Consider the following 22,015-nt stretch of genomic DNA (forward strand, 5'->3'; position numbering starts at 1 on the left):
GGTCATAGGTCAGAAGCAGCTGTAAAGTGGCAAGGTCCTCTCATTGTGTTGGTACGTTTACAAGCTTTTTTTTCAAGGCTGGACACAGTAGAAATGTGTGTGGTCCAAATAATACTCTGCAGTGGGAAAGAATGGTTTGCAAGAAGGAAAACAATTATATCTGATAGTTTGTCAGAGCTATGTGTTGTCATTTGTTTCCCTTACTGAATTACCTTTGAATCATTGTGAGGTTGTCTTTCTATACAGTACATAGGCTGAATCAATCTTTCTGCGCTCAGATTTGTTAATTGCGAAAGAGACAGAATTCCATGCCTTGCTCTCCCAGATCTCTTTGCATGCCTCTGTCTCATCCAACATTTTTACTGAGCTGTGTCTCTCCACGCTGTTATGAATTATGAATCACTCCTAATAGGCTCTCTTACCCTTGTTTAACTTACGGTAACGACAGGCTTATTTTTGCTGATGGCTGATTTTACTGGCATTACACCCTCAACATTACACTTACAGGGCAGCATCCATCGCTGTGTTATTGTCTCATTACTGCATTGTGCAACATGGGTACCTGTTCACTGAGCCTGGATCTCTACAGACCGTGATCTTTCCCCGTGACCCTCCCTGAGAGTTTAACCCGTGTGGTCCCAGCTAGCACCTGCATAATGGATGAAGCAGAGACATTGGGAGGGAAGGGAGTGACAGCATAAGGCCATTATTACCTGGGACTACATTTTTAATGAGATAAACAGGTCTCTTCAGGTCAACTGCTGCCGCGTACACCCTCAGAGGGTGGTGTGTGTGTGTCCGTGTGGGTATGTGTGTATGCGTCCGCCCCATCCGTTGCATTGCTGCCCGTTCTGATACAGAGAATTGCTGCAGGGGCTCCGTCTTATAATTAGGTCTCACTGTCATTGACAGAAAGTGTCTCACTTCCCACAGAGTCCTTCTCCTCGCCTATAAGTTGAAAGCCACCAATTATATAGTGGCATGGAGACCTTATTAAATGTGCTCGAGGCAACCTTTGCCTCAGTTTTCCTTGGTCTCACCAGATTAAGTTTTCTGTTCGAAGTGCATTATACAAAATCTAGTGCATTTGCAATTGAGAAGCAACAGGGCAGTATTGATTGCTTTCTGTTATGCTGCTTGGAAATGGCAGGGACAGGGAAATGGCAATAACCCAATTTGTTTGTGTTGTAGCAAGTTGCTTAATAGCACCGATGAAGTGAAACAGTATGGTACTCTACTAGTTCTGTAGTTTCTTAGGTTGTCTTTAGTTGTGTGCAATGCTGAAGTATTTAGATCAATTTTATACCGTTTCTACTTGATATATTCATGAAATTAATGCATTGTAGCTGTGCACATTTAAATGTCAGTGGATAAATGTGAACAACTGTGCTAATGAAAATAAAATAGGTTCCCTCCAGCAAGTTTCTGGGTTCTGAAGGTATGAAATTGGATGAAAGGGAAGGATGCGCACATGGATGTCAGCGGGGAAATCAAACCTGCTCCATGATTATTTTTTAGAGTCTGTAGATGGTGGAATGATTCACAAACAGGGAGAGTGTTCTCCCACAGCAATTCCCCCATCCGTGAATCCCTGCGATGCCTTGAAGGAGAGAGAGTGACAGGAAGGTGAGAAGAGGAACAGATGGAGAGGCGCGCTACGTGTTTCCGTGGTCGCGAGGACTCTGACGCTCTCTGCATGTACAGACATACTCATTTAAAACAGGTGCTATACTTAGACATGTGGATGTACCGTACAGCTTCAACACAAAGGACAAGTCTCATTACAACCCAGTTCTGAAGAAAGAGAAATACAAAATATTATTATCCCACACAGAAATGTATAGAATTACCTTATTCCCAAGGGAACAGCAGGAAAATGAATTTAAGGCCCAGAGTCATTGAATATGCTCTATTACCCCATAGTGGTGATACATATGTGCCATTGTGTTCTATATGGGATTAGGAGGGATCTTTTCTGCCTGACTGGTCACTGCTTCTCAATAACAAGGCGAGGATCATTTCCCCCGCTGAGAAAGCTGCTTTCAGCCCGGCAGTCTCTCCTCGCCACACACCACTGCCTCCTGCATGGAGCAAGGCTGACACAAGCAATGCTTATTGCCCGCAAGTGGCTGCGCTTTGGAAAGAAGGACAATACCAAGAAAGTCTCGGTCACCCAAGACAAAAATAAATAAGATTTGAATTTGTGTATGTTTGCAATGCATGTCAATCAACGGGATTGTACAATGGCAGACAATATGGCCTCTGAATTCTAATGTTTTGCAGGGCTTATCTCCATTTCATGACACATCAAGCAGGAAACTGATGTGGGCTGATTTATTCGTCAAAGGCTTCTTGAACATCCCCCAGGGAAGGTCCTCGGCACCAACACCATCAGCACCAGCTTCTTTGTAGCCCCTCTATTAGTCTACGGGGTCACACTCTGATTTAATGAGTGTCACTCCATCCTCTATGTTGCTAGCTCTTCTGGAACATCTTTGAAGCACATATTGGAAGTCCCCTGCTACTCTGCTTTCCTATGTAGATTGGAGTGTGTGTATGTGTAGTGGGGGAGGGGGGGGGGGTCCTGAAAGCTGCGTGCAGCTGTGTTTTTCTATTTTCTTTTTCTCTGTTCCCGTGTTTATTTGAGGTGAGGTGGATATTTAGTCTGTGCTTGGCTTGTAATTGAAGCCGGCATCCTCTGAGCCTTGCTCTACCTGGAGCCTGAATTGATGAGCCAGTGTATAGAGAGCCTTAGCTACAGGGGACATGCATGTAAATGCCTAAACACACTAATCAAGGAGCTGTGTACTCACAGACAGTTGGAGACAAACTGGGTGAAGGTAGTTATTGGGTGGGCAAGTCAAGTATTGGCTTGGAAAACTCCCCCCTGCCCATATTCATGGTAATTATCACCACCAACATCAGGACTGTCAGCATTATTGTTATTGTTACTGTTGTCATCAGAAGAGGAGGCAGCCTATAAACCCCCAATGTCAAAAATAGTATGTTAATGTTCCTTCCATTGGCTGTTCCACTTTGTGGCTAATGGTCCTCCCCCCTCTTGCTGTTATCCATCCCCCTTCTTTATTCTGTCTCTCTCTTTTTTGTGTGAGTGGGAGCCAGCCTTGAGGCATCCTGTTTCAAGTCCTTAGTTTCCAGTCAGAGAGGAGGGGGATATTTAAAAGCGGTAGGTGGGAGTGGGGTCTGACCGCAGTGTCTACTGTTTAAGAGAAAGGGAATTCTCCCTCCCCTCTCTCTTTCACTTCCTCTCTCCTGGTTGTGACTCGCTCTCTCTCCCCTCGCTGGCTACAGCATCAGCAAGCTCTCTAGGTGGATAGAATAGACAGACTGAGAGGAGACCAGTGAGAAAAGATGACTGAGCTGTCACTGCTATAGAAGGCTAACACACAGACTCACAAGAACAGTTGTTGAGGCAGGTTGATTGAAAGCAGTCTGTCCCAGAGTTTGAGGGCTTGATTCAACTAGCAGAGAAGATTTCTTCAGTGGAGGTTGTAGTGAATTCTGTCAAAGGTAAGCTCCTGTCTCTCCTTACCTGTGTGCTATATTAGGATGCTCTCTGAATTGGACTACACAGACGTGTTGAAATGTATAGCATATCTTTTAGTCAGTATTGCAATACCATTATTACAACTCCATGCTTAATTCAGTTTCCAAATTGATATTCCTCAAAGAAGTGTTGAGTTTAGTCAGCATTCAGGATTTTAATTAGTCTTACTCCTAAATATACGTTGAGGGAACATTTCTTTACTGACATTTTATTAAAAAAAATATTTGAATTGTGGTAGAAATAATGTAAAAGAAATACTTATTTGTGTCTGTCTTTAACAAGTTTAAACTTCAGTTAGTGCCTGAATCTTGCAAACATGCTCAGACATGCCAATGCAAATTTTTGTTGCACACATTTGCAAATGTATTATTTGCCACCTGAGCAAAACTTGACCTGAAAACATTCAGTGCCAGATTGAGTCAACTGTGTGATCCAATAAGCAGAGAAACTTCTAAATAATTCTGCCCGACTTGTGGCTTGTGTTGAGTTACGGGCAGCCGGGGGTAGGGGAGTGGTGATAGTCTATGTGTACTGCCTTCTCTATTTCTCCCCGGCTACTGTGTGTGTGCCAGCAGACAGCAGGCTTCTGTAGCCTGGGAGATGGACAGCTGCTCGGCATTAGCGATTTGTTCTCCACTCTCTGCCCTCCCTTCTCTATCGGCTCCTCGCACTGTACGCTGTCGAAGCTGGCGGCTCCACTGACACGGGGCTCACCCTCCCCTCCCTGAGAGCCATGTGCTGACTGTTCAGCCTGGCATGGGGTTCTCATACATTTCGTCCACCAGAGGACTAAATTGTAAGGAGCTTACTTGACAGGGGTTTTGGTAATAGCGTCCCACACAGGGAGCACACCTCCTTGAATAAGAGGTGTGTGTAAGTGAGTTGTGGTTGGGGACACCACCCAACCAAACCGGAGGAGTAGCAGGAAGTGTGTGAGTGTGTGTGTGAATGTGGGGGTTATAAGAGAAGGAGACCCACAGGATACCAGGGCTTCTTCTGTTGGATGGTAGTTCATCATAGGGACGTGTACCGTAGTCACAATGTAAATGTACATTTAATACCTGTGGAAACAGTTTGAACTAAAACCTTAATATTTTATGCTGTGTGGACTTCTGTAGATTGTTTGCTAAATTAAACTTTTGTTTAATGTTGTTTAATTTTTTTGATCAGTTGACATTAGTTAAGATTATTATGATGTTTTCATGACAATTGTTTGTGTTGTTTGCTCAGGCTTTGCAAATAAGGGTTTTATTGTGCTATTGCGAAATGCAGGATAGCCATTGACACTGACACCCGGTGCTTGAATGAGTGGGAAATGGTCCTTTGTTTAGACAGCTGTTTGTCTCCCTCGTCTCGTGCCTGGTGTGTGTGGAGAGTAACTGCATTCAGCCCTCTTAGCTCCTGGGTTTCTGGCTGAGGGAATAGGATCTGTGGTGTTCTGTAATGACCCAAGGAGGTGTCTCTGGACATGCTAGTACAGACATAATGCAGGTGATGAGCTGAGCTGGAGTGCATTGCCCAAGGAACTCTGGATGGTCAGTGCTGTCTCTAATGAGTTGTCATCTGCAATTCAAGCCACCCATCCCCCCGCCCCCACCCCACTCCCTCTCTCACCCTGCCCACTCACTTTCATTAGTCTCTTATCGAAGTATGTCGGAAAATGTCATGTTCCGAGGTCCTTACACTGGATTCACTTATTGGCAATTCCACCTTAAATTGTACAGTACAGGCATGTGTTTATTAGTTATATAGAGGTCGTAAACAATCCGCCGAGCATATCCAACCAACTCGCTGGCATAGTCACCTGTCTGCCAGATGGTTTCACAAAGAGCTTTGTGCAAACCATCGGAGTACCTGAGAGCGAGCCACAATATACAAAGCACAAACGCTCTGGTGCTGAGTGTAAGGAAACATGTTGTTTGCTTGCCACCACTTGTAAGGAATACCACATTTCTCTTTGGGGGATGTAGGCTGGCGTATATGTCAGAGTTGCAACCCAGTAGATTGACCTCAAATGATTGTGCTTTCTTTATACTTTGATTTGGTGCTCTGTCAAGTTAGAAAGAAAAGCCATAGAAAAGCCTTTCCGCTTGTCATTTCTTCGACTGGCCTCTGATGAGACAAAAAGATCCTGGCAGATTAGTCATCAACAGAGAACAAAGGTTCCCTCAATAGAGTCCAATGTATTTAAGTGCTGGAGTCCCAGATGGTTTGTGATGTTCCTCTGATGTCAATGTGAGGGAGAGAGCAGCGAGGCACTGGACTCAATGTTCCAGCTTCCATTGTGCAAACCAGGGCCTCCATTGGTCGAGTCAAGCAGATCAACACGTGCTCTGACATTATGTTTTCATCAACATGCCCCATCTCATTGGAATGCATATGCCTTGAACAAGACAGGCTTATTGAAAGACGTAGTTATTTAGTTGGTGAAAATGGAAACCGTGGAACCCCAATAATCAGCAGACATCAGGGGTTGGGGTCATTAAGCTCATACAAGAGTCTGAATGGATGCCACTCCCAGTTTCGATACGGGACACACTTTGGGCTTTCATCACAGACAAAGACAAACAGATGTCCACATAACATAGCCAACATGCCTGTCTCTGTTTCCGGGGGGGGGGGGGGGGGGAACACGTCCCTTCCCTAAATGAACGTATTTTGGTTATTCTGTTACAAGTGGAAATGTACACTTGTCTGTCATCAACTGTCCTTGTCTAACCACTTTAAGTCCTAAATGTGCTCTTTGCCTCATCATCTAGTCATTGCCAGTACATTTGGTCCATTCAAAGGACTGTATTCACAGTGCATTATGTAAGAAAGGAACTAGTACCAAGGACAGAGAAAACACTAGTATTCAGATTTACTGCTCCAGTCTAGCAGCAGCACAGTCTCTCTCCACTCCACATACTTATGAGGCGCTCCCCAGGAAAGGAAACTTTCTGTCCACTGTTGATTGATTGTTTCCTGTCCTACACAAACAGGAAAATCCAAACTGTCCCTGTCTAACACAGTACAGGAAGTTCTAATCATTGAATCAGAAGAACACAAAAAAATACATTCCAGGGTCTTGCTGGGTAGCTGAGGAATCCCAGTATCCAACCCCAACCCCTCATATATCTGTTTTTGATGCCACTTTAGATGATACACTTTAACCAATTGAGTTTACAAAAGCTCACTTGAGGTTATCTGATATGCTAAATGAGCTGGCTCCAGTCTTGCTATATCACTGCAATGGAAATGCTGGTTATCTCCTCTTGCAGTTGACTACCTGAGATGGAAGGTGTTAGTTACTCTGTAAGTCTATCCACATCTGTCTTCAAGGTTGGCCACAATGGCTTTGTGACGTATTTCGACATGGCTGGTCAGGTAGGATACAAGGAGATTTTTTATAGCAGGGCAGTTTAAAAGTCAAGCTAAGGAAAGTATGTTGCATGTGTAGCATTGTTATGAGTGTCTGGAGAAATCCTAGGTTGGTTGTGTTGAAAAGATAACAGATGAGGCTCCGTTCTCACTGCCCACACAGAGGTTAGACTGAAAAACTGGACTGAAGGTCACTGGCCCACAATAAGTAAAAGAGACCTCATAAACAAAAGACCAACAACCAATAGACTGGCATCACTTCTCTCCGTCTGAATTATTCTAAAACAGCAGCGTAAACTGTAACACAGATAGCACAGGGGCTGCAGAGGCCCTAAAGAAAATTGATGGGCTCCATGACAAGAAATGAGAAAAAATCTTGAGGCAATAAAATTGAATTGAGATTTAGGCATTGAAACCTTGCAATTCCCAGCCGTGTGCATAGATGGCCTCATTTTTTGTCTTCCTATCTTGGTGTCAGAGTTGGAAAATTGTTTTCAGTAAAATAAATGATGGTATCAGTAAAAAAAAAAGTGAGCTCTAAATAACCCTTGTGGTCCCTTCAGTGGGATTCTGTTCACCCTTGGCACAGTGCATCCAGATAAGTGCGTCTGCTGCTATCACAGACACCCACCCCCATTTTGCCTTATCAGACACGAACACACCAACCCCCACCACTCCCCGCTATCTGTGCCATCAGATCCAGCAGGGTCACAGAGCACAGACACACAGATTTAAAAAAAAATGACAGCAAGCCTTTTCATCCGTCAAAAACAGCCCATATTCCCATTTCATTTCCATTTAGCAAGTCAAATTATGTTTGTGCCATGAAGGAAAAAGATCCCAGATAAGCTATGCCAAGAGGGTTGTAATCAAATTAATGATACACATAATTGATGTAATGACCTCCATCTGCTTTTCACCAAGTTCTACGCAATTTATTTAGTTAAGTTCCTCAAAGTTCATTTAAGTGGAATTCTATTTAGTTTCTCAAATCATAATTGTTGCAGAAACTGTTCCCTGGTTGAGAAAGTACTGTTGACTTATTAACTCTTGGTTCTTCTGTCTGTCCATTGGGTTCACATGAAAAGATGAGATTCCATTAATTGATTTCTCATCTGTTTGGATATCCAATTCTAAATCCTTGTACGGTTAATCTTCAATTTAGTCGCTGTTTGCTCCAAGTAACTGTGCAATAGCCGCATAGCTCACAAATGGCAGACAGCGAGAGTAGGCTAGGTGATAACTCAGAAAGCTGTTCTGAAGACCATGAACAGCCGAGTAATCGATCCCAGCGTCTCGCGGTCGATTCACGTTAAGAGTAATCCTGGAAATCCATTTTTGTGTTTGATGATAATAACTCACAACCATATTGCTGTCCTCAGCAGCATTCTGTCTCTCTGATAATAACCTTGGTGTGGATTGAAATAAATCAATACTTAACTGCTTCTGAACAGCGTATAAGTAGACCTTACCCGGATTTGATTATGATTTATGTCTACATCAACTGATTTCCAAATGAGCCGCCTTGTTGTGGACTTTCTCAATAAAAGATTTCAGAGATTGCTACCGAGGGCCCTTAATTGATCATTCACAGTATTGCACTGGACTGTACTATGTGGGGCCCCAGTATGGCAGTTTGCTGTAGTTGCACATTAGGCTTTGATGGAATGGTATTTCCTGGTCATTTACTTTGGTTTACTCTAACAATAACTGTCATAGCATTTGTATGGCGTCTCTCAAGGTGAAAAGGCCCCCAGACAATAACTGTTCATTCAGTCCTCACCAGCGACCCAGATTAAGACTGTACGCCAAAGAAGGGAAGCAAGTTTTTTGTCATGGATGACCTATAAAGCTAGGCAAGCTTGATAATTCTTCAGAAATGAAAAGAAAGCAAGCATTCCCCTTTCCCTGTTTAACATACAGTCTTGGGACTTGAGTTGTAAGTCATTGAATATTTACAGATTTTACACATCAAGTGGGGCAGACTGCTCCATTATGCATTTTGTTTGTTGTTGTGTTATCTTTACAAATGTTATGGTGGGCTGAGGTCATGATGTATTTCAGTTCTGTGTATCTTCGGTTTAGGATCATGGTCTGCATTAAGTCATGCAACACATGCAGTTGTTGCCCAAAGTTACCTCTCCTTATAAGCATGCTTGACATCCCTCACCAAACTAGCTGCCGTGACAGCCTTGCTAAAATGCATGGTGAGCAGTTGTCTTTGCTGTGATTTATCTTTGGCTCACCATATGGCAGAGTATTAGTATAGGTCGACTACAGTGATGAGGCTGAGGTTTGAGAAAAATCCTGGCATTTGCACGTAGTATGACATCTGAAATCCTCCAAAGGCGGAAAGCCTTCTCGTCAATCACAAAGTGCTCTTCCAGAACTATGTGAAAGCAAAACATACATCTAAAAAATGACAGAAAAGGAAGAAAGGAAAAGTCCACTGGTAAATATCGATTTTTCATTTCCCATCGAACAATAGATTGCAATGAGAAACAGGATCAACATTGATTGATATAACACCATTAGGGCACAGTTCTTTGCATGCCAAACTCAAATGGTATATTGTAGCCTATGGGTGCCCTGATTTCTTTCTTAGCTTGATCCTATCGGTGCTGCTTTGTGTTAAATGAGTACATACACTTGATTTACACAACATGGTAGTAAAAAACTGCACAAAGGGGATGTGGTATCATACTGTGGTTGCCGATACCATGTTTTTTACATTACATTCATGTAGGAACCAGTGAGGTGTGCAAGGCTTGTACAGAGTCACTTCTGGGGAAGGTGTCTATTCTCTACTGCATGTAACATCACTGTTTTCTTTTCAATGAGATGCATGCTTATTAATGTTTCGCACATGGTCAGCCTACCTACCAGTTTTATATTAATGTTCCATGGACAAGTAACATACAGTAGATGTGTCAATGCGTGCATTCATGCAGTTTACCATTATACACTTTTGAGCCCCCAAACAATGTCTCTATATTTTAGTTTGTAAATTACTCATTTTATTCTATTATACAAACTTGAAATAAAATAATTGACTTTGTATTATGATTAAGTCATTTTTTTAAATGTTATTCTGTATTTAAAATAATATCTTTTGAAAACGTTTCCAGCTCTGCCCAGTGTGAGGTAAAAAGATTTTTATGGTTGCCTCAAGCACTCATTCAATACAGGGCTAATTTAGATCACTTGCACTAAATTTGTGTGCCAGCAGGTTTCCCCTGGTATAATTCTCCTCACATTGGCCACATCGCAGCCAACCGGCTTTGTTGCAGTCTGAAAAACTAACAATAGAGTCTAAACAAGTAAGAGAATTAGAAAGCCGCAGCAGTCAACTTGTGTCAAGTCCACCTGAGTGTGCCAGCAACCAGCTGCATAGCCACGGGGGTGTCCTGACGGAAATCCAAAAAACAGAGGCTTTATTCCAGGTTTCTCATGCTAAAAAAGTAGCTAAACTGGGTAAATGTATTCATGTTATGGCACTGTGTACTAGTACTATGTTTTCCATTTCTGCTTGTTTTCCTTCTTTTCACTTCCTTTGAGTGTTTTTTTTAATCTTGTGCCACAGATTTGCTCAATGCTCATACAAAGACAAGTCTGCTCTTTCAGGGTTGTCTCCCTCCAAGGTCCATGTGGAGAGCAGCCAGCCTCTGAAGTGCGAAAGCCAACCATCCGCCCATCACTAAAACCCTAGTTGCAACTCAAAGCAATTTTCTGGCTATTTTGTTGATTTAATCCCTGGTTTGCCATGCTCAGGCACAGCAGAGTGTGTGTGCGAGTGTGTGAGGTGTGTGTGGGGGGGAGTAGCATTCTCGCACCCCTGAGGGGCCAGATCTTAGCGTTCCCATCAGGCAGGCTACATTAGCGCTCTTACAGTGCGTCCATCACAGAAGCGCTCATCCTTGTCTGTCTAATCAGGGAGCTGGGAGCTGGGGCTTGTGAAGCCGTGGGATCCCTCAGACTGGAGCTCATCTGTCAGCCTGGCTAATCACGCGTCTGCCCAGGTTCAGGAGACTGAGCTGTTCCTCACAGGAAATTACCTGCTTGTGACCTCTCTGACAGTGGCAGTCCTCCCCCCTGCTATCTCTCCAGCAGGAGCGCATGGGAGATTGATGATTTGCTGTTGGCCGTTAGTACATTCTATGTCACTTTTGAACCGTATTCATCACCCAAAGAAAATGAACTGTCCTATTGAATCTTAAATTTTATACTGTATGTTTAGATATGTCAGATTATGGAAACAGATAGTGTAGTTTATGTTGACATTTACCAGTATTCTTTTGCAGTTGGAATTTGGTTTTAACCATATAGAAAAGTTAATCTTGTCTGCTTCAGTGCAACTCTGAAATGTGTTTTGTTTGTTGCAAAGGTGTGGGACACAAATGAGATAGTGTCAGCATTTTGACAAGGTGCTGTGCTGTCGCTGTGACTTTTCTAAAGAAGGGAAGTCATTTATTAAGTGTTAAAACTTTGTGTTGCCAATTTCAGTTGCTCTTAAATTTAGCTTATTTCATTTAAGTGACCAAGTCTCTCCTTATCTTGTTACAGAGTCCAGAACAACGTACATTGCCCTCTTGCACACAGAAGGGGGCATACTTCCACCAACCTGTATATTTTATGTTACAAGAAGATCAAAGGGTAGGAGAAACATAAAGTTTTACAGTTGCCTCCAACCACAATTCAATCTCAGCACATTCTCCGGCAGGCTGTTACTTTTAAAAGAAACAATGTGTCCCTGGGGCCTTGCGAAACAGCACGGTTACTTCTCCTGTGGAAAGAATCATGTTGCCTAACTGAAACTGAGTGGCCGTCTGGAGAGCGGTCAGAGAACGCTGATCTGCTGCTTTGTGAGTAGTGGGAATTCTTCACCCCCGTGCTAGCAAGAACCCTGCAGATGGTGTCTCCCTCACAAGTATTAATCTGTCAGTTTAGGTTGTGGTCTAGTCTATCGGGAGGGGAGGGCATCCCCCCATGCAGGTGTTGCCTGCTGTTCATGGCAGCTTGTCATGAGAAACATGGTCGGAGAATAAGCTGTAGTGCTCAAGGTCACCCCTTCCGCCTCCGTTGTAATTGCCAGTGTTAGCCTGTTCCTTTGAGAAATAGTGAAAAGAATGTCCCCAATGTCATCCACTAAGTGTGTGTCAACTCCACTGTGAACAGAGGGGCTGAAATGGGACAGCAACAGGGTAATATATTGGAGGTGGGCTTTTGTTAAGGGCAACTGTGGAAGGTTAATTGCTTTTAGTGGGATACTATGACATTTCACTGCACCCACATGGTCCCTAGTGGATGAGCCTGTGTTGATGGATCCATACTGTCAAGGGTAACCCCAAAAAGTCCTCAATGAGACAGTTGAGTGTAATAGATGCTCTTGTTCCAGGTGGATTTGTTCGATTAATACCTACTAAATACTAATTTTGTTTTTCATTTGAAGTAGTATATCTATTATTGATTAAATCATTTATTTTTGCAGACATGAAGGTTACGCTCTCTTCCATTCCCATCATGCTTTGTATCATTTTAGGACACGAGGACATCGGCTCTATCCCACAGAGAGACAACTCTATCTTCCTCCCTCGCTGCTGAGAGAAGCTAGCCCAGTGACAGGCTTCCACCATGGGGATGAAAAGCCTTCTCCTAGGCTATGCGACTGTGTCGATTCTTCTCCACTTCTCTGGTGCCGGCCTGGTGAAGAAGGTCATCCGCCACCGAAGAGAAACCCTGATGCCCCCCACCTCGGAGAATGTCACCCTCCCCAACCCTGACCAACCGGTGGTCTTCAACCACGTCTACAACATCAACGTTCCCTCCACCCCCCTCTGCTCCGTGGACCTGGACTCCGAAGGAGCCACAGAAATAAAGCCCCACAACAAGGCTCCCCAGTCGGACCTGCAGCACATGGAGCACACGGTGGACGGGGAGAACCAGATTGTCTTCACCCACCGCATCAACATCCCCAAGCAGGCCTGTGGCTGCGACAACCAGCTGCCAGATCTGAAGGGTCTCCTCAACAGGCTGGAGATGCTGGAGGCGGAGGTGTCCAGTCTGAGGGATCAGTGTTCTGGTGGGGCGGGCTGCTGTGGAGCTCAAGTCACAGGTAAGCCCATCGCCATGGTTTTAGAACCCATTGACTGGTCATTATTATAGGGCACATAACATTACATCCCCAACCAACTGTCAATCAAAAGTCAGGAATGAAACCTGTTTCCCTTGCACCATACATGTTCAGTATGTATTCATTCACCAACAGAAAGTCGCCTGCAGACACCCTGCTCAACAGGTTCAATTCTCAGTTTAAAGATGATTGTGTTGTTTACCTCTTTGCTTTCTCAGGTGAGGTGGCCACCAAGCCCTATTGTAATGGCCGTGGGAACTACAGCGCTGAGACCTGCAGCTGTGTGTGTGAGCCTGGATGGAAGGGGCCCAACTGCTCCGAGCCCGAGTGCCCCAATGACTGCCAGGACCAGGGCCGCTGTGTGGACGGCAGGTGTGTCTGCTTTGAGGGCTTTGCTGGTGACGACTGCAGCGTAGAGCTGTGCCCGGTGGACTGTGGGGAGAACGGCGAGTGCATCGACGGTGCCTGCCTGTGTGAGGAGGGCTTTGTTGGCGAGGATTGCTCCCAGACCAACTGCCTGAACAACTGCTTGGGCCGTGGGCGCTGTGTGGACGACGAGTGCATCTGCGACGAGCCTTGGACGGGCTTCGACTGCTCTGAGCTCATCTGCCCCAACGACTGCTATGATCGTGGGCGATGCATCAATGGCACCTGTTACTGCGATGAGGGGTTCACCGGTGAAGACTGCGGTGAGCTCACCTGCCCGAACAACTGCAACAACCGTGGGGTCTGCGTCAATGGCCAGTGTGCATGTAATTTAGGTTACAGTGGAGAGGACTGCTCTAAGCTCACTTGCCCCGCTGACTGTAGTGAGAGAGGCCATTGTTTCAACGGAAGGTGCATCTGCGACCCGGGCTTTGAGGGTGAGGATTGCTCTATCCTGTCCTGCCCTGACAACTGCAATGACAGAGGCAAGTGTGTCAATGGTGAGTGTATCTGCGAAGCTGGGTACCAAGGGGACGACTGCGGCGAGCTCTCCTGCCCTAACAACTGCTTGAACCGTGGGCGGTGTATCAATGGCCGTTGCATGTGTGACAAGGGTTTCGCCGGAGAAGACTGCAGCATCAAAACCTGTCCCAAAGACTGCATGGGGCGTGGAGAGTGCGTGGACGGCAAATGTGTGTGCTTCCTCGGTTTCACAGGCAAGGACTGCGGAGAGCTGACCTGTCCTAACAACTGCCAAAATCGAGGCCGCTGTGTGAACGGACAGTGCATGTGCAGCAAGGGGTTCACTGGGGAGGACTGCAGTGAGAAGACTTGCCCGAACAACTGTCTGGATCGAGGCTACTGCGTGGATGGGAACTGTGTGTGCTTTGAAGGCTTCACAGGCCTCGACTGTTCAGAGCTCACCTGTCCGGGAGAGTGCCAGGACCAAGGTCGCTGTGAGAACGGAGTGTGTGTTTGTGATGAGGGCTTCGTTGGAGAAGACTGCTCTGAGGGTAAGATAGCACTTGAGTCATATGGGCTCTCAGACAACAGCTTTTTTATGTTGTTTGTTTGTTTTGGAATTGTAAGATTGCAAGATGATTTCCTTGATGGTTAACTGTTAATGTCTTTGGTCACAAAGTTGTAGTATTTAAATTAATGAATAATGCACTGTAATATGGGTGTGACATTTTGACAGATGTTTTGACATTTTCCATGGTTGTTTGCCTTGGTAGATTGATGGCATGGTTTAGTTTATGATATTCCTTTCCGCAATGTAACTTAGATCACATATATTGAAACGTGGCTTGGCAAATGCTCATGGAAATTTGACATTGCAGTAAGGTTAGGTTAAGTAATATTTCTACATGAATAGGACAGGTCTTCTCCATTTGAAGTGGGTCATCATTTTTATCCTGATACAGTTTAGGATTAATTTATGTTTCAATAAATCTTCCATACAACCAGGCAAATTGCATCAGCAATGTTGTATCTTTGCTCAAGGCCCACAATGCATGGCTTTCTAACTTACCTTGTTGTCTGTAGTCTCTCCACCTAAGGACCTGACAGTGGTGGAGGTCACTTCAGAGACAGTGGACCTCTCCTGGGTCAATGAGATGACGGTGACCGAGTATCTGGTCACCTATATGCCCACCGCCCCTGGGGGTCTGGAGCTGGATCTGCGGGTGCCAGGAGACCAGAAGATTGCCACCATCCGAGAGCTAGAACCCGGTATAGAGTACCTGATAAGCGTCTATGCCATCCTCAAGAACAAGAAGAGTGTGCCCGTCAGTGCCAGAGTGGCAACACGTAAGTCCCTCCATGACATCACAACTGTCCTACATCACAGCTGACCTACATCTGGAAATTACCTTCAAGGCTAATACTTTGCTGCACACTATATACAAAAAAATAAAGATATTTAATAAGTGTAGTTTATAAACTTGTTGTTAACCAGTGATGGGCCTCATGTCTCTGAATTATGTTAATTTAATCAAGCAATTAAAGTGGATATTTTATGTAGCAAGCGTTCCTATGTTATTATTATGTTACTCTTGATTTACAAAACCCATGGTTGGATCTTGTTAGCTGTGAGCGTGTTCCTGGGGTTAAGTAAACGCAGCACTGTTTTACTTTTTGTTCATATCCCCTTCAGATCTCCCTGAGCCTGAAGGTCTCAAGTTCAAGTCTGTGAGGGACACTTCTGTGGAGGTACAGTGGGACCCCCTGAACATCCACTTTGATGGCTGGAACCTCATCTTCAGAAACACCGTAAGTCAGCTACTCCAGTTGAGCACCCCCACTACCCCTCTCTTCCCACAAGCCCCAGTTTGTTGTTAATATATCTTTATATATTCCATAAGGAGGTTGAGATCCCCAGACGAAAGCCTGTCATTATCCACATTCTCCTGTGGTAGAAACCATTACACCCCAGGGCAAACCCCCTACCCCTCCAAGCTCCAGTAATTACCAAATGTGTCTATGTGAGACGGGGTCTATCCTGTAGAAAATGACTTTTAGCCAAACCAGTGTGCCAAGACTGTTGTCTCAAAGTCAGCTAAATGTCCTAAAACGCCTCTGTTGACAGCTCTGCTGACCATGTTGCAGCACAGATCGCAAAAAATGTCATGCTTTGTTTTCTTTTGCGAGAACTTATGTAAACTATAAGAAAATAGTACCCCTGAGACATGAAAAGCAACAGCTTATTACAGTCAGCCTCTTCTTAGTACTGTACATTATTGCAGGGCCAGAGTATGTAGTGAATAATGACTTTCTGGTGTTGGTAGAAAGAGGAGAACGGGGAAATTATGAACTCTCTGGGTTGGCCCGAGACCACCTTCGAGCAGTCGGGCTTGGGGCCTGGTCAGGAGTACGAAGTCAAACTGGAGGTGGTGAAAAACAAGACTCGAGGACCACCAGCAAAAAAGAACGTTGTTACAAGTGAGTTTCTCTTTACAAAGTGATTAATCGTCAGCGACTGTTAAATTGCAGCTTTGGTGATGTGTTGATGCATGTTGAGCACAGCCTGGCACTACAGTGTATGGGCCTGTGATATGTCATGCCTAAATGGATCTGAGAATAAGCACGTAATTTGAATTTAATAATTCAATCAGTATTTGAAGTTACCCATTTGATATGTGATCCTCATCTATGCTGGTTACACACAATTAAACCAGTAAATTAAGGCAATATATCAAAATATGGTAATAATCTGCCGACCTCAATCCTAATCCTTACATTCAAAGCACATTCAAGTGAAAATAAGCCTAAAAACCCTCTTATCCTTTTCTGACCGCCTGAGATTCACAGAGAATAATGCAGACGGTAAGACACTGCTTGGAGCCAGCGGTCACAGTTAAACACAAAACACATTTTCACCTTGATGTCAGGCATAAATTCAACCCCCCCACCACCTTCTGGATATTCACTCTACAGCTTTCCTCTATCTAAGAACTGCTCATGTGCTCACTTTGAGTGATTAGTTAATTACAGTTAAGTTTCGTGCTGTAGCTGTAGCTCTGATTTAGCAGAGGTAGTAAAATGTCACTGCGACTCCCTTTAGTGGGTTTACAATTATGAGGGAATCATATCTCCATCAGCCTGGTATAAAGCCCATTGGTCTGTATCGCTGTGAAGTACTTGAGGTTTGGGATCAATATAAGACTTGGCTTAAGGAGTTGAAACTCAACCTCACCTATGATTTTGGCCACTTTCCCCAGCATTGCTATTTTTAGATGACTCAAGGGTAGGTTAAAACAAGGCACCAACCCATTCAAATCGCTGAGAGTGTACTTTCTTTCTGAATAAGGTGAGATGGAACATTCCAGACTAGAAATTGGAGCTGAACAGTTTTACCTTTCGATCAAGTGAGATTTCTGTTTCAACAAATCTGAACACAGCAATTTCAAGACTTCGAGCAATGTTCATATCTTCCCCTTCGTGCAATGCCATGTCCAGTGCACTATTTATTTATGGTTTTAAAATTTCCCACACGTTGCCAGAGTAAACTGGAGTATGAAAGGAAAAGCCATTAGTGCCTGGGAAACATGGTGAGGACAGACACATTATTGTAGCTCATGAACATATCCAAATCTGTATCAGATGGGTACTCTGCAGTGTTGAACACAACGGATCTAGAACACACACATACACACAAATACTTTACTTTACTTGATATAAAGGACACAAAAACAGTCCATTACAGATTTACAGGGGGGCTGCTCCACTCAGACCCACGGAAGCCAGCCTCCCAGGAGAGACAATCACAACACCAGAATATTACACTGCCAGGCCACATTGGAGACAAATCTATGCTAAGCTGTTTTATCTGCTTTTTGCAGAGACTTGACTTTCTCTTAAAGTTGCTTGCATGTGACAAATCAATTTACCTTGTAGAAAAGTGCCTTTCATGGTTAAGGAGTCTTAATCCACAATTACACAAATAACCTCATGAATACAAGAATATCTGCCTTTCACTTGTAGTAGCTGCGAGGTACAGTGAAGCACAATCAAAATACAGTCTTCATTGGCCTTCTTGACCTTTCTCTATGTACATCTTTTCTGTTTAGTGATCGATGGCCCCAACTCAGTGGACGTGCGCGACGTCACTGACACCACTGCACTGATCACCTGGTTCCACCCGGTGGCCCAAGTGGATGGGGTGAGCATTTCTTACGGCCCCAGCAGCAATCGTGCAGACAGGAACACAGTGGAGCTGTCCTCCTCTGAAACCCAGCACCACCTGGGCCGTCTGCACCCAGACACCGAGTATGAGGTGTCGCTGATGGCACGCAGGGGGGAGATGACCAGCGTGCCCGTGTACGAGACATTCCTCACAGGTGAGGCAGAGGACATGCTTCTTTCACACCGTTGAAACACATCAAAGATGTTTCTGGTGTCTTCGAAAGAACATTGTGTACACACCATTCAGGATGGCTTGATTGTTTTAATGTAGAATCCATTCAAATGATCTGATGCTGATGCGTTGGTGTTATCCATTAAGCGATGTAACCATTGAAAACCAATTTAGATTTCCAATAAAATACAACCTAATGATTTCCTTCAATCTAAATGCTTTGACCATCATGCCATATTTATTTGACCTGATCAACAAGCTGTACTGAGAGCGTGTTGGGTGCTCTGCTGGGGGTGGGGACCACACAGTCTGTGACTGTATGCCGGTGGCGGTGTGATTACGAGGGGAGAGTCTCCCTGCTGATGTGCTGTGTGTCTGGAACGATTTCCAGACCTGGATGCCCCCCTGGACCTGCAGGCTACGGAGCTGACTGACGAGAGCATCACGCTGGAGTGGAGGAACAGCCTGGCCAGAGTAGACAATTACCGCATCAAGTACGGCCCTCTGTCCGGGGGAGACCACGGAGAGTTGATCTTCCCCTCTGGACCCCGAGACACCAGCCAAGCCAAGATCACAGGTGAGAACCCTGAGAGAAATGATAGAGTTGATGTTCTAGCGATTAGCCAAACATTAGCATGAGATCTGTGCGGAATCGTTTTTGTGTGACTTCAGTCATTTGTTGATTCCCTCTCACTCTACAAAGGCAATGCACCCTAATTAGTATTTTACTGATGTGTTTTGAGTTTACATTTGGTCTGAAATTTAAAGTTGAACTGCTTGCCATATTCAGATGATATTACTTATAAAGGAGCCACTTTGTCTGTGATTAGGGGGAAGTAAATGGAAAGGATTATCCCTGTGCCAACTTTGTGGTGTCTTCTAAAATATTTCAATTCAATGCTCATATTTAGAAAGAGGGGCTTCATTGTTTTTTTGTGTAACAAAACATTGTGCCTGACCACAAAGCCCCACTTTATTGGAAAACAACCCCACGGGTAGTTTTTTCCTATTAATTCCCTAAATGGAAATAACACTGCTGCTTGTTTCAGTGGCAATCCTCAAACAAGAAAAACTGAGCTTTTCTCATTCTCCTGTGCCTTCCCCATTATGTGGTCCTGCTTTGAATCAGACACATTTCTCGAAATCATGTGCCACTGCATGGAAGGATTAGACTCCCTGAGAAAAAATGGGTTCTAAATGGGTAATAGTGTCTTTGTCTGGCCCCATTCTTTGTCCTTGTGAGGCCCATCCCCTGTAAATACGGCAGTGTGTCTATTCAGCTTATGTCCCCCTCTGCACTGCACACACCTCAGCAGTTTTTTCACACACTTATTATCTGTAATTGCCTTCACGCTTGTGATTTTATTGATAATGAGTTTCCTCTGCATTAGGTGTAATTTCATGCTGCAAGACTCCTGTGTGGTGACCTCTGTGGGAGTTAATAAAGGAATCAAAGGCAGTTGGACCCAGAGCCAGAGTAATTGTCCAGGCTAAAGGGATCTCAATATCTCTGTGCATCCCCACTAATGTTGTTTCTATGCACCATTGAGGCCCCATAGATTCTTCAATGCAAGTTCCAAATTAAGGCTCCACAATGAAGTGTCTTACATTAAATACAATTGTGCCTCATTCTATCATGCAATTGAGACCTACAGGAGCCTCTGTGACTCTCTCTTGTCGCTGAAGCTTTCAACAGCCGAACGATTCTCCGCGCAACTCCAAAACTCAGACGTAGACATTGATTAGCACCCATGTGAGGTCACACTGCAGAATCTTGGCTTGCATGCAGATACCTCTTAGGATAGTAGAGTAAGAGTCTGAGGTACAGGGTAGTACAACAAGTGTTTTCCTTGTGTTGTGAAGGTCTACGACCTGGAACGGAGTATGGAATGGGTGTGACTGCAGTGAAGGAGGAGCGTGAGAGCCTGCCCGCAACCACCAATGCAGTGACAGGTAAGACTGTTTCATTACTGTATTCTGTTTAACTTGTTAACAGAAACCCATAGTGAAAATGTGTATGGATGGTATCTATCTATGCTATCTGTGCTCCATAATTCAATATAAACTAGTAATAGGAAATAGTATCCAAAACATCTGTCTGTACTATTGCATCCCAATACTGATGCACCTGGCCACTCCTCTAGCGCTGGATGCTCCTAAGGACTTGACAGCAACGGACGTGACAGAGACAACCATGACCCTGACCTGGAAGAAGCCCCAGGCTAAGATTGATATCTACCGGCTAGTGTACGTGTCTGTTGATGGGCGCAAGGCCGAGGCTGTGGTCCAGGGGGGCAGTGTGACACACACCTTGCGGAATCTGAGCCCTGGCATGCTGTATACCATCACCATCACGGCAGAGAGAGGCCGCAGACAGAGTGCCTCCACCACCATCTCGTCCCCCACAGGTCAGTCAGTAAGGGACATGTAGTGTCTCACACCTTTGATTACAGGTCTGATAAGTATTAAATGCTTTGCTTTTATAAATTAAACATGAGATGTTTCCAGTGTTTATCGTACATGTTTCGTACGTGAGAGCGTGAGATTGTACATGAGAGAGCCCTTTCAGCCTCTTCCCAAGTGATTTCAAACCTTTTTTGGGAGTTTTTTGTGCTGGTTAGCTTGGAGACTTTCCTCATCAACCATTGGTGGATTTAGCTCTGCAACCACATGGCCAGACCAAGGGAATGAATTGAATTCATTGTTAGCCTCTCCTTAACTCTCTCTATGTTTTTTCTTCCATTCTTTCAGTTAAGGCATGCTGGTTTATTTTACTCTTCTGTATTGAAACAAGGAAAGACAAATAAGATGATTGTGATATTTTTTTTGATTCTGTGGTCGGGGTGCTTCCAAACCAAACATTTCTGAAGAATATATTTCAGTTATGTAACGGGTGCCAATTAAGTGCATGGCTATGGTCAGAATCGATATGGCATGAGGGAAAACCTGGTATGGTTCAGAACAACTCATATTTTGTTTGGAAAGTTGCAGAATGTCTATGTGTGTTTGCATGATTGTGTGTGAGTGTGCATGTGCCCATGCGTGCGCTAGAGCATGTGTGTCCATACATGTGTGAGCTCAATACAAAGCTCATTCATGTGATAATTGTTGGTGTGCGCCCACTCCCCTCTGGTTTTGTGTGATTTGACCACGATGAACTGTGGGCCTGTCAGATAAAAGGCCACATGCTGGGACCTCTGTTACGACATTGTCTCCGAAATCTCCACTCGTCTAATCCACAGCCACCGAATCTTGAAGCTTTATCATCTCCAGACACAAAGTGTAAACACAGCACTGGCACGTTTGCTGGGATATAAAAGGATTGTGGAAGGGGGGTAGAGGGTAGGGGGGAGAGGGGGCTGAAGGTCCCAGAGCCCCCTTCAGGTTTGGGTTTCATTTGTGTTTGACAATCTTCAGGCATTGAAAGGATTACAAGAATATGAGTTCAAGTGTTCGTGAGACCCACTGGAGAGTGCAACGGGAAATATTACAGCCTCGCAGAACAAGTCTGGATTGCTAAATTGGTGAACCGTGTTCAAGTACGGATTTTTGACAGCAAGCCTTCAAGTAATTCCATGGCACATTATGCACCCCCCAGCCTGGCCATGTTGACAATGTGTCAACAGGAAAGACAAAAAAAAATTGGATTATCATAATTTAGGCTAATCAGGAGATT

At 44.5% G+C, this 22,015-nt stretch overlaps 1 protein-coding gene across 4 annotated transcripts in view; it reads left to right on the top strand.

Annotated features, from left to right (window-relative positions):
* The first annotated feature begins 3,273 nt into the window (after window positions 1-3,273).
* Window positions 3,274-22,015, top strand: part of tncb (tenascin Cb) — a 30,916-nt gene continuing 12,174 nt past the window's right edge. For 3 of the 4 annotated variants that reach the window (XM_084690396.1, XM_084690398.1, XM_084690399.1), the window contains exons 1-10: window positions 3,274-3,531; window positions 12,468-13,040; window positions 13,277-14,497; window positions 15,030-15,293; window positions 15,640-15,755; window positions 16,271-16,424; window positions 18,053-18,322; window positions 18,731-18,916; window positions 20,203-20,292; window positions 20,484-20,747. In XM_084690396.1, the coding sequence (XP_084546522.1) occupies window positions 12,560-13,040; window positions 13,277-14,497; window positions 15,030-15,293; window positions 15,640-15,755; window positions 16,271-16,424; window positions 18,053-18,322; window positions 18,731-18,916; window positions 20,203-20,292; window positions 20,484-20,747 (3,046 nt within the window). In that variant the 5' untranslated portion in view covers window positions 3,274-3,531; window positions 12,468-12,559. Of the gene's footprint in view, window positions 3,532-11,500; window positions 11,582-12,467; window positions 13,041-13,276; window positions 14,498-15,029; window positions 15,294-15,639; window positions 15,756-16,270; window positions 16,425-18,052; window positions 18,323-18,730; window positions 18,917-20,202; window positions 20,293-20,483; window positions 20,748-22,015 lie in introns of those variants that run through there. The other variant, XM_084690397.1, reaches the window with a different exon arrangement.

The sequence above is a fragment of the Hypomesus nipponensis genome, chromosome 24, assembly GCF_054491055.1.
Source record: "Hypomesus nipponensis isolate SF chromosome 24, ASM5449105v1, whole genome shotgun sequence".
Classification (NCBI taxonomy): domain Eukaryota; kingdom Metazoa; phylum Chordata; class Actinopteri; order Osmeriformes; family Osmeridae; genus Hypomesus; species Hypomesus nipponensis.